Source organism: Heteronotia binoei, chromosome 10 (assembly GCF_032191835.1).
Source record: "Heteronotia binoei isolate CCM8104 ecotype False Entrance Well chromosome 10, APGP_CSIRO_Hbin_v1, whole genome shotgun sequence".
NCBI classification, from domain to species: domain Eukaryota; kingdom Metazoa; phylum Chordata; class Lepidosauria; order Squamata; family Gekkonidae; genus Heteronotia; species Heteronotia binoei.
Genome location: NC_083232.1, coordinates 65,433,994 through 65,450,039, shown reverse-complemented (window position 1 = coordinate 65,450,039; position 16,046 = coordinate 65,433,994). Strand labels below are relative to the sequence as shown.

Sequence of the window (16,046 nt, the reverse complement as noted above, 5' to 3'; positions counted from 1 at the left end):
ATATGTGCAAATGATTGCATTACATAGTCTAAATTATATTGTGTATTCTTCCAGAAGATGTCCTTGTGATATCATTAGAAGCCTTTTTTTAAAAAAATCATACTAATATTTTGTGCCATTTTCCCCTCACTTATTGTTGAATTTTGCTTGTGTTTACTTAGCCCTGAAGTTGTCAAGAGTGAGCCATATGGAGAGAAGGCTGATGTCTGGGCTGCAGGATGTGTCCTTTATCAGATGGCAACTCTTAGTCCTCCTTTTTACAGCACCAACATGCTCTCCTTAGCAACTAAAGTACGTAGGCTTGATAGATAAAAATAAATCACAACCTTTTAATCTTTTTATTTTATGAATGACCCTTTCCTCCTTGCTTTTGCTGTGACAGCTCCATCCTGAAAAAATATTGGGGAATACGCGACTATGACAAAATTAACTATGTATATAAATAAAAGGCCAATTAAAGAATATGAAAAAAATGGGAAAATTATTATTCCTATTGTAAGTAAAGCGGGGGAAATGTAAGACTTCAGTGTTAGTATTTTATGTGTTTTTAACTTGTGTTTTGTTTTTTTCAAAATTGGAAGTTGAATTTGTATTATGGTTTTGATTAATTTTGTTAGCTTCTTTGGAGGCTTTTTAAAAAAAACCAATAAACCAGGGTACCAATATTTTAATTATAGGTAAATAAATATTTTCATGTGTCCATTTTCTGTAGCTCTTCTGGTCCAGTTCACACCAGGCAATTGCATCTGTTTTTGTTACAGAGGTGTTATTTTTTACAAGTATTGGCTAATAATTTTGAAAATGTTACAGTACTCAAAAGTTTCATGAAGGATTAAAAAACAAGAAAAGTCTAAATTATTTTCTAAAAAGCAGAATCTTTGAGAAGCAATTTCTCTGACAGGACAGAAAATGTGTACATGCATTTTTACAGAAAATAGTGTTCCTGCTCTACAAAGGTTATGATTTGTTCATGTGTTTTCAGAATGGTGATCATAAGAATATTCTGAGTATTAGATTAATTTCCAACATGGTTGAAGATCTGCAGACCTCATCTGGTGTAATGAATATACTTGTCTATATCATTGTATGTATATATCATAGGAGCCTACCAATTCCTTCTTGAATTTATGTTGTTGATGTCTGTTGTGATGTCCCAAAAGAAAATTATAATTTAATACACAGAAGACTGTTTTTATCCTTTTTATCCTATTTTTGCAGATAGTAGAAGCTACCTATGAGCCTGTCCCAGAAGGTGCCTATTCTGAAAAGGTATCAACTGTCATTAAAAGGTATGTAATCTGTGCAGGTTGGCAATGAGACCACTTGCTTGACTTGAATAAGATTTGGATAATACAGAAAATCTCCACTGATGGAAGAGATTTCTATCCATGGAGTGGGACTTCCTTGTCTCAAGACAGCATGAAACATACACAGTTAAATTTTGTTCACAGGATAGCCATGTTAGTCTGCAGTAGAACAGATAGCAGTAGAACAGTAGAACCCAGTAGGACTGTAGAGACCAACAAGATTTTCAGGATATGAGCTTTTGACAATCAAATCTTCCTTCATTAGGCAGTTTTATCAGATAATTCATACTGGACTTGAGTCTAGCTGTATGGTTACATTGTGGAATTTAGACTAGGCTCAAACAAAAGGATGATCCAGATTCAGAAAACTCAGTCATTGGGATTAATTTGCAACTATCATGAGAAAATTACACATTTTATAACTGGAGTTGTCAAACTCCAGATGGCACCTGGAGAGCCCCCATTATTACAGTCGCTCTCCATACAACCAAGATTAATCCCCCTAAAGAAAATGGTTGTTTTGGAGGTGGACTCTATGGCATTATACCCTGCCTAAAATCTGGTCTGCTCAGGTCTGCAGCCCCCCCTCCATCTCCAAATATTTCCCATGCCAGAGCTAGCGACCTTCCTTACAACAGATGATAATGCATAAGGATGAAAAAGTACCCATTCTGACTTTGAGCTTGGCTTCTGTTTAGAGACCACTAAGAAACAATCCAGCTGCAGTTAAAAATGAACTACAACAAAGAACCTTTTCTATGACAAATAAATATATTGGTTTAAAACAAAATTGGTTGGTCATACCTATTCTTTTGTTCTGCTTCTTAATGGCCTTGAAAAGCTGGGGGTTTTTCTGACATAAACTAAGTTTCTAGATTAGGATGAATTAAATTGCTAAGGATGAAGTTTCCTTCAAACTGCAGCTATTTCCTGCTTTATTCATTTATTTATTTCTGTGTTGTTCTACTCTTCCTCCAAGGAGCTCAAGATGTCATACATGGCCCTCCCAAATTTAATTCTGTTCTTATAACAAGTCAGTAGGGGAGGTGAGACTGAGAGAATAAATGATCCATGGCTACCCACTGATGGGAGATATGAGCTTGGATCTTCCCATTTCTGTTTTAGCACACTGACCACTACACCACACTGGCTGTCTTATTTCAGTCATTGCTTTCTCTTCCATCTTTTTTACCTGCATTCGCTGCCAGCTCAATGCATTTTACGTCACTTCCTCACCCCAGATTATAATTGCCAGGGAACCTCTGTTGAATTTCTAGGTTTGCCAACCTTCAAATGAGCCTGGAATTCTTCCATTATTACAACTGATTTTCACACTACAGAGATTAGTTCTCCTGGAGAAAATGGCAGTTTTGGAGGGTGGACTCTATGGTATCACATTTCTGCTGTGCTTCCTCTACTTCCCAAATTCCACCCTCCTCAGGGCCCATCCCAAAATCTTCAGGAACTTCCCTATCCAGACTTGGCAACTCCATGGAATTCTATTAAAAGTGCTTGTATTGCTCATTTTTCCTTTTGAAGACTTTAGTTCTGCATTGACCTTTGGCTGTTAACACTAGCAAGGGAACTTGCTGTTTAATCTATACTGTATGGTTAAGAGGATTTACGATAGTGATTCTGGCAGTCGTTGTCTATGCTACTCTGATATCATCAAGGAGTTGAGCAGGAGGAAAGAAAGACCTATCCTCTGTCTGCCAGTGGCCATCTTTTTATGGTGCTGTACAGAAGCATGGGGAAAGAGAGACAGCAAAAGCAAGGTACCGAGGGAAGAAGGACACGGGTATTCAGAGCAACAAAAAAAAGAATGGTTCACCTCAAAAGAATGAAAGGAAAAGGAAAATGGAAGATGGATTAGTCTAAAGGGGGAAGGGAAACTGAAAGTGAAAATAAGTAGAGAGGTGTGCTTGGACAGAAGATGGAGAAGAAGGTAGTTGAAGTTCACATGTTGATTCACATGAGACTCAGGAAAGTGGCAGTAGTGACTGTACGCTGTAAAGGTACCTTGAGGTCTCCAGTGCATCTGCAGTGATACATTTTATAATTAGAAGTGACATGTAATTGATTTGCTCCACTGATGCTTTTTTGGCATAATGTTGTAATTGGCCACACACCATGTCCAATTTTCATAAATGATCTCTTCATCATTCTGCTGAAAAACCTGCACAAGTTATTATGGTACAGAAAAAGAAAACAAGAAGTAATTATAAAATAAGTTAGGTAGTTATTTTGATTTCTTTGGTAATGAGAATTCCATAAATGAACATGATAATGTTTGAAGTTTAGTTCAAAGAATTGTGTACCCTTATGTGTACAGTTCCGTGGGGTCTGTAAAGCAGAGTTGTTCCATCAGGCTTTTGCTTGAGGACAGTGAAGGTTGCTAGGCTGATACCCCTTCCCCCGATACAGAATCTAGAAAACAGATTGGTAGCAAGTTATAACATATGATGTCATTGGGTTGAAATTTGTTTTTAAGTTAACTGATTTTATTTATGATTACTTGTATTTTACTGTTGTATAGTGGCTAGAGCCTGGCATCGGCCAGGATGAGGCAATTAATACATTAATAAATAATAAAAATAAATAATAATTTATTTTCTCAAAGCACCTTACAAAATGGCAACCCATGGATAAGCAGTCAAATAAAAATAATCACATTTGCAATACTGCCTAAAATATCAATGTTATCAAGTCAAGTAAAGTTAGCCTTTATATGGCATAAAATATATAGATATATATATCAGAGCAAATTGGTTAAAAAAAAAAGATAAAATGGAACGATTGCATACGATTGAAACGATTGAGTGTGAATGCACAGATGACCACTCGAAGGAAACCTGTTTTTGTGATCCAGCTGATGCACTGCAAAACTGCAGTACATTAATAAAATGACTTAAGCGGAAGAATGCTTATGCTGCAATTTTACATCAACACGCATGTACACTCAAAGACGGCTGCTAAGTGAAATAGCTTGCTATGTCAAGGTCCACTCAGGCTCACTGTCCTTGTTTCTTTTAGTGGCCCTTAAAGCACTTCCTGTGCAAATCTGTTATGAAATGTACAGGCAAGGGGACATTAAATAAAGATACCAGAAAATAAATGGATTTATGAAGTTCTTGTTGTTGGAACTGTTTGTTCAGTAGCCCTTAAGCAGCACTTCATGAGCCTACTTTCATAGCTATAAATTTCACGAATGGCAGTGAGATTTGGATCCATGTAAACATAGATTATCATTGCTTTGGACTTGTTTGCTTAATGGAGGTTCTTCCATAGATGCTTGACCCCTGATGCAGAGAATCGGCCTGACATTGTAGAAGTCAGTTCAATTATTTCAGATGTTGTGATGAAGTATTTAGATGGATTATCAACCTCCCAACTTGTCTTGGAGAGGAAATTGGAACGTGAAAGAAAGCGCACACAGAGGTATTTCATAGAGGCTAATAGGAACACAGTGACATGTCATCATCAGCTCGCTGTATTATCTCAGGTAAGTACATATATTTGGTCACTTCATCTCATACAATAGAATCCCTGTATGTGAATCAAATCACAGAGACCATTGGACCCATCTGTGTAATTGGAAATGCACAAACGCTGTATGCATGCTAGAGCACCAGCCTGTTTGTAGGCCTCTAGCATGTGCATGGGATAAAGTTTTTATCTACTTATAAGCACGAACCTGTACATACAATATGGATTATTAATGAGAGTGACAACACAGCATATGTGCAGCTGCCATAGTGCAGCTTTTGTCTTAATACAGGAGATAGAACTGTGAAGGGGCAGCCATAGCTCTCACAGAGTTATCCTTGAAAGGGCAGATTCTGTAAGAGCTCTCTATCACCCCCACCTACCTCATAGGGTGTCTGTTGTGGGGGAAGATGATAAAGGAGATTGTAAGCCGCTCTGAGACTGATTTAGAGAGAAAGGCAGGGTATAAATCTTCAGTTTTCTTCTCTCAACTGGTAAAAAGCATCACTGTTATGGAGACCCAATGACAATGTTGGTTGGTTCAAGGCCATTATTTTGAAAGTGCAGCAGAGAGCTGGCAAATTAAGAACTAATTGCCAACTTGTAACAACCATGAAATCTTAGTTGGAAGGCATCCAAAATGCATCTAACCCAAATCCTCCTCTGAGTCAGGTACCTTCATGTGCAAGACATAGTTAAATGCTATATGAATTACTTTGCAGGCTAACATGCACAATCCAGATCATAATATAATAAGCATAGGCTTGAACCACCATGTTTTGAAAGAGCCTTGGAACTTGCTGAGATTTTTAAAAAACTGAATCTTGTTTGCATTTCCTTTTTTTGTAGGAACATTATGAGAAGTCAAGCCTCAGCAGCAGTAGCAGTGGAGCAGCCAGTTTTAAAGGTGAACTTTCTGAAAACACTGACCTGCTGAATGAAAGCTTTCACCCATACTATGGAAAAGATGAAGACAAAGCCTGCAATGAAGCCCTTTCAGATGATAACTGCACTTTAGAGATGTCAGAAAAAGGAGGCAGTGACTCAGGACAAAATGGCATGTTTATCTGTTATTCTTTGATCATTTTAACCAATATTTGTTGGTGTGTCTGTGCTTTTCTTTCTGCCTACCTTGCATAACTAGAATGCAGCTGAAGGGAAGCTGGTGTGGAGGAGAGAGGCTAGTAAGCCCTTCCTCTGTTTTCCTAGTTGAAAATGGGCCCTTCCAAGCTGCTTTTGGCCTCGATGGAGAAAGCTAGGCATCCTGTTGTTTTTAAAATCATCATTAAGAGGATAATGGAACTATATATATATATATATATATATATATATACACACACACACACACACACACACACATATACATACACAAAATTTCAGTATTTCTAGTGTCCAGCTTAGATTGGATGGAAAGATTCATTTCTGCTTTTATTTTTATGTGCAGATGTTTTTACAGAATTAGATGATGAACTGGACATATCATATAATTCCAGCAGCTGTAGTTCAAGTCCTCTTAAAGAATCAGGATTCGGTAAGCAGTAGCACTTAAAATGAAGCAGCAACTATAATCTCCATTGTTATTAATCTAAAGTTCATCAGTTTTATTAATGCATTAATTTTATTTTCTAAATAGAGATGAATATTAAGAAATAGTTAAATAAAAATAAAATATAAATACCTTGGTTTTGTCTCAGATGGGGACCCAAAGCTGCTTACAGTATCGTTTTGTTTTCCTTCATTTTATCTTCTCAACAGCCTTCCTGTGTAGTACATCAGGTTGGGCGAGTATAACTGGACCAAGGTCATCCAATAAACTTCCATGGTAGAGTAAGGATTTGGATCTGAGCTTCCCAGACCCTAGCCCCATGCTCTGACCACTATATCATGCTGATGTTTGATCATCTTGTGTTATACCAAGTTCTTGGGCAATACTGGAACGATTTTCACAGGTTACAGGTGGTATTGTAGGAGCTATTCCAGAATATATATGAAAGGGTCTAATCAATTTTAATTTAATTTATTACAGTCAATTGACCAGCAACAACAACATACAAAATCTCATGGTCACAGACCATAATTTCTGACTACATAAAAGCATTCTCATATTCAAATTCCACCAATGTTAAACCTTAAAAATGGCATTATTAACCATCTCTACTTTGTTAAAAAAGGATCTAATCAATGCAGCCTAAAGCAGAGGAAGTAGAGAGCATCAAGACTGAATGATTGGATGACCCAGAACATACAATAAGGTTTTTGCATTCTTATCTTGTGAAATTGCCTGAAGTTAAGCATGAAACTGAAAGAAATACCCAAACTGAAGGAAGAAACAGTATAAAAAGATTTTGCCACTTCTGATAGATAACTTTGTTATGAATAAATGTCATTTTCTTCTTCAGGCTCAGTAAGTCAATAAGTAGGCTAGACAATTACAAATCATGCGTTGTGTAAAATCACAATTTTTTTTCCAAATACAAATTTCTCTTTGAGATATTAACCTGATGGATTCCAAGGGCTATATTTAGGTATTTTTAAAAACTTAAATAGTTAATTAAACATACTCAAAGACATAGATAGGAACAAAATGCTTGACCACAGTTGAATTTTTTTTGTACTCAGATGTCAGGTAACCAGATTCAGTAGCAAATGCTTTCTCAAGACACTCCAAGACTGCACTGCAATGCTGGTTACCTAGGCTTGGTTGGCCTTTTGGCTGGGAGTCCTCCCACCCACTCTATCATACACCTAGAACTTCCTGTTCAAGCTGGGCCCCCTCCTGGCAACCCTACCACAGCAACAGCATCTTCCTGTATCCTTCAGATTGTGCTTGGAACAGTTGAGACTGTGCATGAAATCTTCTGTATGCTTTCCTTGGAATAAGCCCCAATAAGCCCCAAGTTCCAATAGGAGTGCACTGAATAGAGCCTACAAATTCAGTCTAAGTTCACTGAGATCTGTTTTGAGGAATGAGTCCTGGCTTGCAGTGGCATTGTTCTAGCAACATAAAAGCAATTTATTATGAATGGTACATCAGCATGTTCCCAAAACAACAACAACTGATAGTACAAGCAAACTAGGAAAGATGATATTTATATGTGAGACAACAAAATAATCTGAGGATAACTGTTAATAGTAGTTCTTGTAGTGTAACTGCGGAACTAAGAAAATACTTTGAGAAAGCCCCACATTTTATATCACCCATAGTTTTAGGTTAATACTGAAGCATTAATAGATCGTGTTGTGCCCTGCTTACTATTGGCAAGGACTTTATAGTGGGGAAAGAGTTTCATGTGACGAGGGCAGCTCATAGCCTTCTCTCGGCACAATGGACACATTTATTTTCCCTGTTCTGTTCCTACCAATAAACTTTCCTCCACTTCATCCTTGATATTCCTTTGTTTTTCAGCTCTACTCAGTCTACAGGATAGCCAGTAGTGCCATCTCTGTGTTAATCACACCATCTGTCATACTAGAGGCAGTAAATAAATCAGGTCTAGAAAAAACATATTGCTAATTGTAAGAAATAATATGCCCACCCCAACACACATACACAGTCCTTGCAAGCAGAACTTGGTCTGCAGAGAAAGGGGAAGATTTTCTATCCAGACTCAGCTTCTGATAAATTGTAGTCTTGCAAGTGCACACTTTGTGCATGGATAGGCAAAGATCCCCTTCCTTAGTCCTAATCAATGGTGCATTGGCTATTTAGCTTACAGGGAAATTTCCCAGTGGCCACTGTCTTAGAGGGCTGCTAGTGGCTAGAAGAAAGCAGAGCCCAGCCCCAGCAACTCTGCCAATGCCTCAGGGGGCCTCTTGAGTCAAATTCTTCGTAAGCAATGGTATTTGGTTACTATGCTACCACCAATTTGCAGATGGAAACAATGAGTGATTTAATACCACCACAAAGCACCACAAAGGCTGTTCAGCTTGGCTTGCTCCAGGGTCATTTCCACTTCTCAGTCTGTTCCTGATCTGTTACTAACCCAGAATTGTTAACCAAATGCCTGCAAATGAATCAGTTATTCCTGAATTAATTATGGATTGGCATGACCCCGTGGAATTTCCATATTTCCTGGGAAATGATTGAGGGGTTTCAAAGGACAAACAGGTAGCACCCAGTTTGTGATAAAAAGGACACAGGAACCAGTATCACATAACTCAGGGGTATCCAGCCTTTAAAGCCCCATGGATGCCTTTGGAATTCTAAGACAGGGTGGTCGGTGCAACCACAAAATGACCGCCACAGGAGTCACACACAGAGAGGAGCCCAGGAGTGTTATATATATACACACATACATACACTGGAAAAGAGTGAGTGGGACAATAAAACCAGTATTGTGGTGGCAGCCACTGCCAAACAACATTATTAAATTTGCATAGCCAACCAGATCTCCAGTGGCCAGTCAGAAGCCCTGCTGGGCAAAAGCTGAGCAATAGTCGTACTTGGCCCCAGCCCCTTTCTATAATCACTTGCAGCACCAGGAAGAACGTCAATGGATGTCATGGCACACAGTTCCAGTTCCGGTAACCTTTAATGGCACAGCAAGAATAACAGTGCAATACAGTTTGGCAATGTAAATGACAATATAAATTCAACTTTTTGCTGCACTGCATAATAAACTGAGTAAAAGGAATAATTAAAAAACCACAACAATCTCAGATAATGAGATAATGCAGTAATTAAAATGATACAATAAAAACGTAACAATCAGGGGGAGCATAATTAAGTGATTTATGGACCTACTTTCATTCCTATTCCATTCCCCTTTTTCTTTTCCTCTTTTCCTTTCTCTCTCAAAACATATTCCAAGAACTCTGCCACTTGCTCAGTAATATCAGAGGATTTATCTGCTGGCAAGAATTCAATATCTTTAATAGGTTTGACCTTAAAAAGCTGGAAGAGAGGACTGATCAAACGTAAATGCATATGAGTGAAGAATGGGCAGTATAAGAGAATATGCCATGGCACCCATGGGTGTCATATTGGGAGTTCCTGATATAAGCCATTGTGTGTGAGCCATTGTGTGCAAGCCATTTTAGCCTTTTTTCAAACCCATATTGGGACATCTGGGCTCCGAAGAAAACTATACTAAAACATAAGAATAAGTAAGAATTCATTGATAATAGAGTATCAGTGTATTTACAGTGTAACAAAAATGCTGGGATTATTCTTATTTGATGGTAGTTGCCTGGAAAATGCAAGCAGAACAGGCAAATGCCTTTTTGTCCCTCTATGTGCTGAGCAGAAAAACCTAAATAATACTGGTTTCTGTGACATCAGTGGTGAGACATTATTTAAAGGAAAATAAAAGGTGTTTGGTATTTTCTCTGCAACTGATTTCCCTTCTCTGTGCTCTCTGGAATTGTATTTAATTCAGTGTGCCTTAGAATACTTTGGCAAGCTGCCAGCAGGACACAAATGAGACCAAGTTCCTCGCCCTACATTCATTATTTAAAATCTGTGAACATGGAGGTTATCTCCGTTTCCTTGATTCACAGAAGGTGTTATTAATCACACCATCTTGATGATAGCCATATTCTGTCCACCCAGCTTGTCTCATCAAGACTTGCAAATTCACATTGAAACTACTTTTTAAAGGCAGCTGCAGCTTTCTGACAAGAACAAATAGCAGTGTTTTAAAAGCATAAAACAATAGACTCCAATGAATGTTTCCCCACCTCCCTCCACACACACACAGGACTTTCCTTTTAGGAAACAACATGTTTGAGTGGTATCACATTATAGTCAAGTCTCTCCTCCAATCTGAAGAATGTTTTAAGACACAGTATGGTGTAGTGGTGATATCAGGTTAGGATCTAGTCCTTGGTTCAGATTCCCAGTCTGCCATGAAGCTCACTGGGTGACCATGGCCCTGTCAATCTGACTTAGACTCATCTGCCTCTTTGAGTTGTAAGGATAAAGTGGGGAAGGAAGCATCATATATGCCATCCTGAGTTGCCTGGAGGAAGGGCTGGGACACCAGATAAAAAAGGGATAAAACATGATTTAGAAATTAGTATATTCCCTAAATGCTCATAGGCATTTGCACTACTCTGTAAATAGTAATGCACCAGCCACACATGATTTTTTATTTTACTATCCAGATCAACAACTTGATAACACTTCAGATATTAGTAGATCTCCGTATCTGTTGATTTTTTTTTATTTATGTACACTGATAAAGTTTTAGGTAGCAGTTATGACTCTTTAACTTAATATGCATCTTAGTATGTTCAGTTCTTTTCATGCTATATTGTTGCTATTGGGTTAATTTACAAGGCACATTGTTGTGTCTGCTTGAGTAGTCTTCCACTTACGTAAAAAACATGGTGTGCCTTGTAAATTAACCCAATAGCAACAATATAGCACGAAAAGAACTGAACATACTGAGAAGATGCATATTAAGGGACTGTCAAAGCAACAGGGCAACTGATCAGGCTTCTCCCTGGATGGGGGCCAAGCTGAGGGACTCTTAACCATCCAGCAACCATAGTGGAATCCCTGCTGGCCTCTCTGCTACTGCTGATGGCATGGGCTGTCACAGGCAGGGCTGGACAATCTCTCACAGTGAGATCTCTCTCAACAAAAAGCTGAAGGGGAATGTGGCTTCCTGTCTCACCCTCCTGACCCTTGCTGGAGATACAGAGGCCCGTGCATCAGCTGGCAGAAGCGCCAACCTTATTTCCAGTTCACACAGAAACATGATTGACAGCTCTAACCACCACCAGTGCCCCTGAGAAGGATAGCTAAGAGTGGAGCTAGGAGGCCCTTGGGTCACTGTGACTCATCCCCAGTGTGGGTCCTGCAAAATCCAGATGGCATCCTATCCAACTCTGGACACTGCTGTAGAAGGTGCTGGGAGGGTACCCTCGCTGACCCCCACAGCTGATTGCTGCTGGCACCTGCCCTGAAAATGCCTTTTTGTCCACACTCAGTGATTCGATTCTGGAGCCCTCTTTAGAAACACTAAGACTGCTCCTGAGAATGTTGTGTTTTATCTCATTTTTCTTCCAAAACGGAGCGACTGAGATTTTAAGTTTTTATCAGTAGAAATTCAAGCTCAGGCACTTGTTTCTGCCAAACTCTTGCTAATATAGACACTGAAGACACTGGTAAATTAGTTCCTGTTGCCCCCCCCCCCAAAAAAAAGAATATTTAACTTTGATTGAAGAGCAATTTCATCAAAAATACACCAAATAGTTTCTTGTTACCAACAATTAGATAAGCATTTATATGAATTGTCTTAGGCTTGCAGGGAGTCAAATACTATTATCCAGTGATCTTACAATAATACTTCTTTAGATTGACATAATGGGAAATTTTCTTTCATCATACATATGTTTCTTTGTATGGTCTTGTTTTCTTTCTTTTCTGTACTTGGTAATAGCTGTTACATTTAGATGTCTGTATTTTAATTAAAATCTGATTGATCAAAGTTAGGAACTACATCCATTAACAGAATGTTATATTGAAAGAAGACAATAGGAAGTTATCTGATGAAACACAGTGGAAGGAGAAAGTAACCAAAGACCATAATTGTTTTTTTGCCTTCAGCTAAGAAAACCATAAATCATAAATTAAATGGCAGCTAGTTAAGAAAGGAAGTCAAAAGTAATTGGTGGTACAGCAAAGGGTGGTTGTCAAAATGGATCTATTATACAATCTTGTTAAATATTCAGTTTAGAAATTAAATTTTGGCAAACAAAATAAAGCTTCCTTTTGGCAGTAATTCTTTTGTAAGAAATGGAAATTCATTGTCCATAAATGGTCATGTGTACATTCCATTTAAGCTGCATCAAATAAAAAACCAAGATATTGATTTCACCAAAGTACGAGTATGTAGAGTGGGTGGGATGTAGAGTGGACTGGAGTCTGCTGGAGTAGACACTTAGCCAAGCAAATAGTGCAGATTGTTTTAAGTAGTACTTTGTATTATTTCTTTTTAAAATTCAGCCTTGAAAGCTGAAGGGTGGGGGTAGAAATGCTGTTAATAATAAGAGCAATGAATCTGGTAGCTTGGCACTGAGACATTACAACAGGCTAGTAGAACGCTCATACAATGTGTAATTCAAATTAAAATATACAGCATCAGAGAATCATTTGGTGCTGCTCACTTCTTAATACATTTTATATTCAGAGCTGTCTTTTATTGCCAGTTTCTTTTAAAAGTTGCTATGACAAGGAAAGAATGCTGGGAGATAGAATTTTAAAATATTTTCAACACAAAGAATTACATCTATTGTGCTTTTGTTTCAGGTATCATAAAACGAAGCTTCAGTGCTTCTGAAAGGCAACCTCAGGCAAGGCAAGTTTGAGATGTAAAATTTAAGATGTTGTACATTTGGCTATTTTCAGTCTTAAGCGCTGCTACACTGCCACTGTGCAGTACATCAGTACTTTAAAAATATGCAAAATTATGGAATACTCATCAATATTTCTGAATTGCAACTGGCACTCAAACATCACATAAGGCTCCCTGGGCAGCTTTCAAATAAAGAAGAGCAAGATTTACCTTCCTTCTTTTTAAAAGCCTTCAATAGTATGCTTCCTAGCCTGATTTACCTTTGGGGTTGTGTTGTCTTATTTGAAAAAACAGCGTAGTCTAAACTTTAATGTTTGTTAATTATTATTAAACTATGTGAAATTTAATATATATGCTTTTGATTAACTGTGATTCTCAATAAGAATCAGTAGTAGTGGTCCTGACCTAGATAGTCTAGGCAGTCCAATCTCATCAGATCTCAAAAGCTAAGCAGGGTCAACTCTGACAAGTACTTGGATGGGAGACCTTGGAATGCCAGAGATGGGGGATGCTTTATTCAGCTACTTCTCTGAATATCTTCCATGCCCCCAGTAGGGGGTCAGTCAACAAAGGTTGCCATGACTTCCAGGTACATGCGTGCACATAAAAATACAAAAAAGAAAAAGCAGTAGTAGAAAACTAAGGGAGCGATAATTTTATTTAAATGCATTACAAAACTTTTAGTGGACTAGGAATTGCACCAAAATGGAACATTATGTTTGGAAAATGCTTATTTTTTCCATATGTGTATACTGTGGGGAGTCATACATTTCCAGTTGGGAGTCTCCTGCATTGTGTATCAAAATAGCATGTGTGGTTTTAGGCTATTGTAAATAGACTCCATCACCATGAAATTGTGAGGCAGTTTTGAAACACATGAATGAGATATTCCAGTCTTGCTAACTTGTATGATACTAAGTTTCATGATCAATACAACATTATTCTAAGGCCTGTTGGAATCAGTTGTGCAGCCTCAGTAGGTAAAGTTTATGTAACAAAAAAAAAAGGGACAACATCTGCTTTCTGGTTTATTTCATACCTTTCCCCCTTTTGTGCAAGTCATAATTTCATATAGTACCTAAAAACACCTAGAAGAAGCACACTTCTTTTGTAGCAGAAGCTGAGGCCATTTGTGCAATGAAATTTTCCTGTTTTCAAATTTACAACAGCTGGTGGGCTGAGTTACATGTACAGCAGTTATCTGTCTCATTTAGAATTAGCTTTCTTATCAATATTCTCTCTTTTACAGAGATTATATTGGAATTTCAGGAACCAGGCCAAGACCAGGTAATTTTACATCTAAAACTATATGTGAATGGGGATTTCTCTTGCCATTTAACTTTGTTTTAAAGCTCTTATTTTTAAAAATAGTTTCATATTCAGTTTCTCCTTTTATTTCTTCAGCTTTGCTGCCCTTTGATCTGCTTCTGAAAGCACCTTCGCTCATGTTCAGGGGCCACGTTAAGAAAATAGAGGACTCGTTAGTGACAGGGTGGAAATCCCATAGCCTTCCAGCTGTGATTCTTCGCAATCTGAAAGATCATGGTAGTACTTAATAGTATCATTATGCAGTCAAACCAGTTATTAGAGAACCAGGAATTATAGTTGACCTAGAAATAGTATAGTTTTTAAAAAGAAAAATGTACATAAATGAAAGGTTTTAAGGTTCATATCATCAAAATGTTCACTCAAATCAAGAGCCCTGAGTACAATATAATGTAATAACACTTATGTGATCCAGCACTTTGTTATCTAGGAAAGGAAAGGTCACCTGTGCAAGCACCAGTTGTTTCCGGCTCTGGGGTGACATTGCTTTCACAACGTTTTCACGGCAGACTTTTTATGGGGTGGTTTGCCATTGCCTTCCCCAGTCATCTACACTTTCCCTTCAGCAAGCTGGGTCCTCATTTTACTGACCTCGGAAGGATGGAAGGCTGAGTCAACCTCGAGCCGGCTACCTGAAAACCCAGCTTCCACTGGGGATAGAACTCAGATCATGAGCAGAGCTTGGGACTGCAGTACTGCAGCTTTAACACTCTGAGCCATGGGGCTCTTTTGTTATCTAGACACCTATGTAAACTGGCATCTGTTAAAGATGGCAGTGCAAATCCTCCTACAGTTAACCAGAAAGATTCTGATAGCCATCCAGCACTTATTTCCAGCACATACATAAGTCAAGTTTTTAAGCTCACCAGGAGGAATATGCCCAGGCACTGGGATGATGGAGAGAAAGCCTGCTACCCAGCTGGCTGGCTCATCACCACCAATCAACTTCTATACTTGGTCCCAAAGCTCCTGCCAAGGGTGAGCAATGAGCCAGAACTTTTGCTGGTGTCAAAAAAGATTAGGAGCCTTTGGATTGACTCCTACCAGGTGCTTGTTACTAGCTTCACTGGTTTTCGTGGATCTTTAGTCAAACTGGTATGAACATTCATAGATAATTTTGAGTTTCAGCTCATAGCACAAAATAAGCATGAAAGGTAGTACTTATGATTGTGTTGCTAATCCACCCAGATGGTATGTTGGCAGATTGGGATGTCTTTCTTGTGTTACATGAGACTTGAGCTAATATGCACTTGTGAATCACTGAGGTGCAAGAAGTATGATGTATTTTCTTCCCAAGCTATTCCTTCAGAATCATGGCGACAAATGCCTATCTCGTAACTCCTTTCCAAATCTGATGCACTTCTGTTAAAAAATTAACAGACGGAGGCCCCTGGAGATGCCCTAAAACATATGGTATAAATAATAGAACCTATCTTGCAATTAGATGCTTCTGCCCCTTTTTGTAAAATTGTATACTTAGTTCTATGAATGAATGTTAAATACCTATTTTTGTTTAATACTTCCTTAATGATTCACAGGTTGAACCAGTTATTGCTTCTGAGTTCTCACCCCCCTCCTGGTTTTTAGAGCTTCAATTAGTATTTTTTCTCTAGAACAAAACTGA

General features: G+C 38.3%; 1 protein-coding gene across 1 annotated transcript in view; it reads left to right on the top strand.

Annotated features, from left to right (window-relative positions):
* The window catches only part of NEK10 (NIMA related kinase 10), a 117,137-nt gene that overhangs the window by 74,400 nt on the left and 26,691 nt on the right, over window positions 1–16,046 (top strand). The window contains exons 23-30 of the mRNA XM_060248807.1: window positions 162–291; window positions 1,219–1,289; window positions 4,596–4,809; window positions 5,643–5,860; window positions 6,248–6,324; window positions 13,051–13,099; window positions 14,346–14,383; window positions 14,501–14,641. Of these exons, the coding sequence (XP_060104790.1) occupies window positions 162–291; window positions 1,219–1,289; window positions 4,596–4,809; window positions 5,643–5,860; window positions 6,248–6,324; window positions 13,051–13,099; window positions 14,346–14,383; window positions 14,501–14,641 (938 nt within the window). The remainder of the gene's footprint in view (window positions 1–161; window positions 292–1,218; window positions 1,290–4,595; window positions 4,810–5,642; window positions 5,861–6,247; window positions 6,325–13,050; window positions 13,100–14,345; window positions 14,384–14,500; window positions 14,642–16,046) is intronic.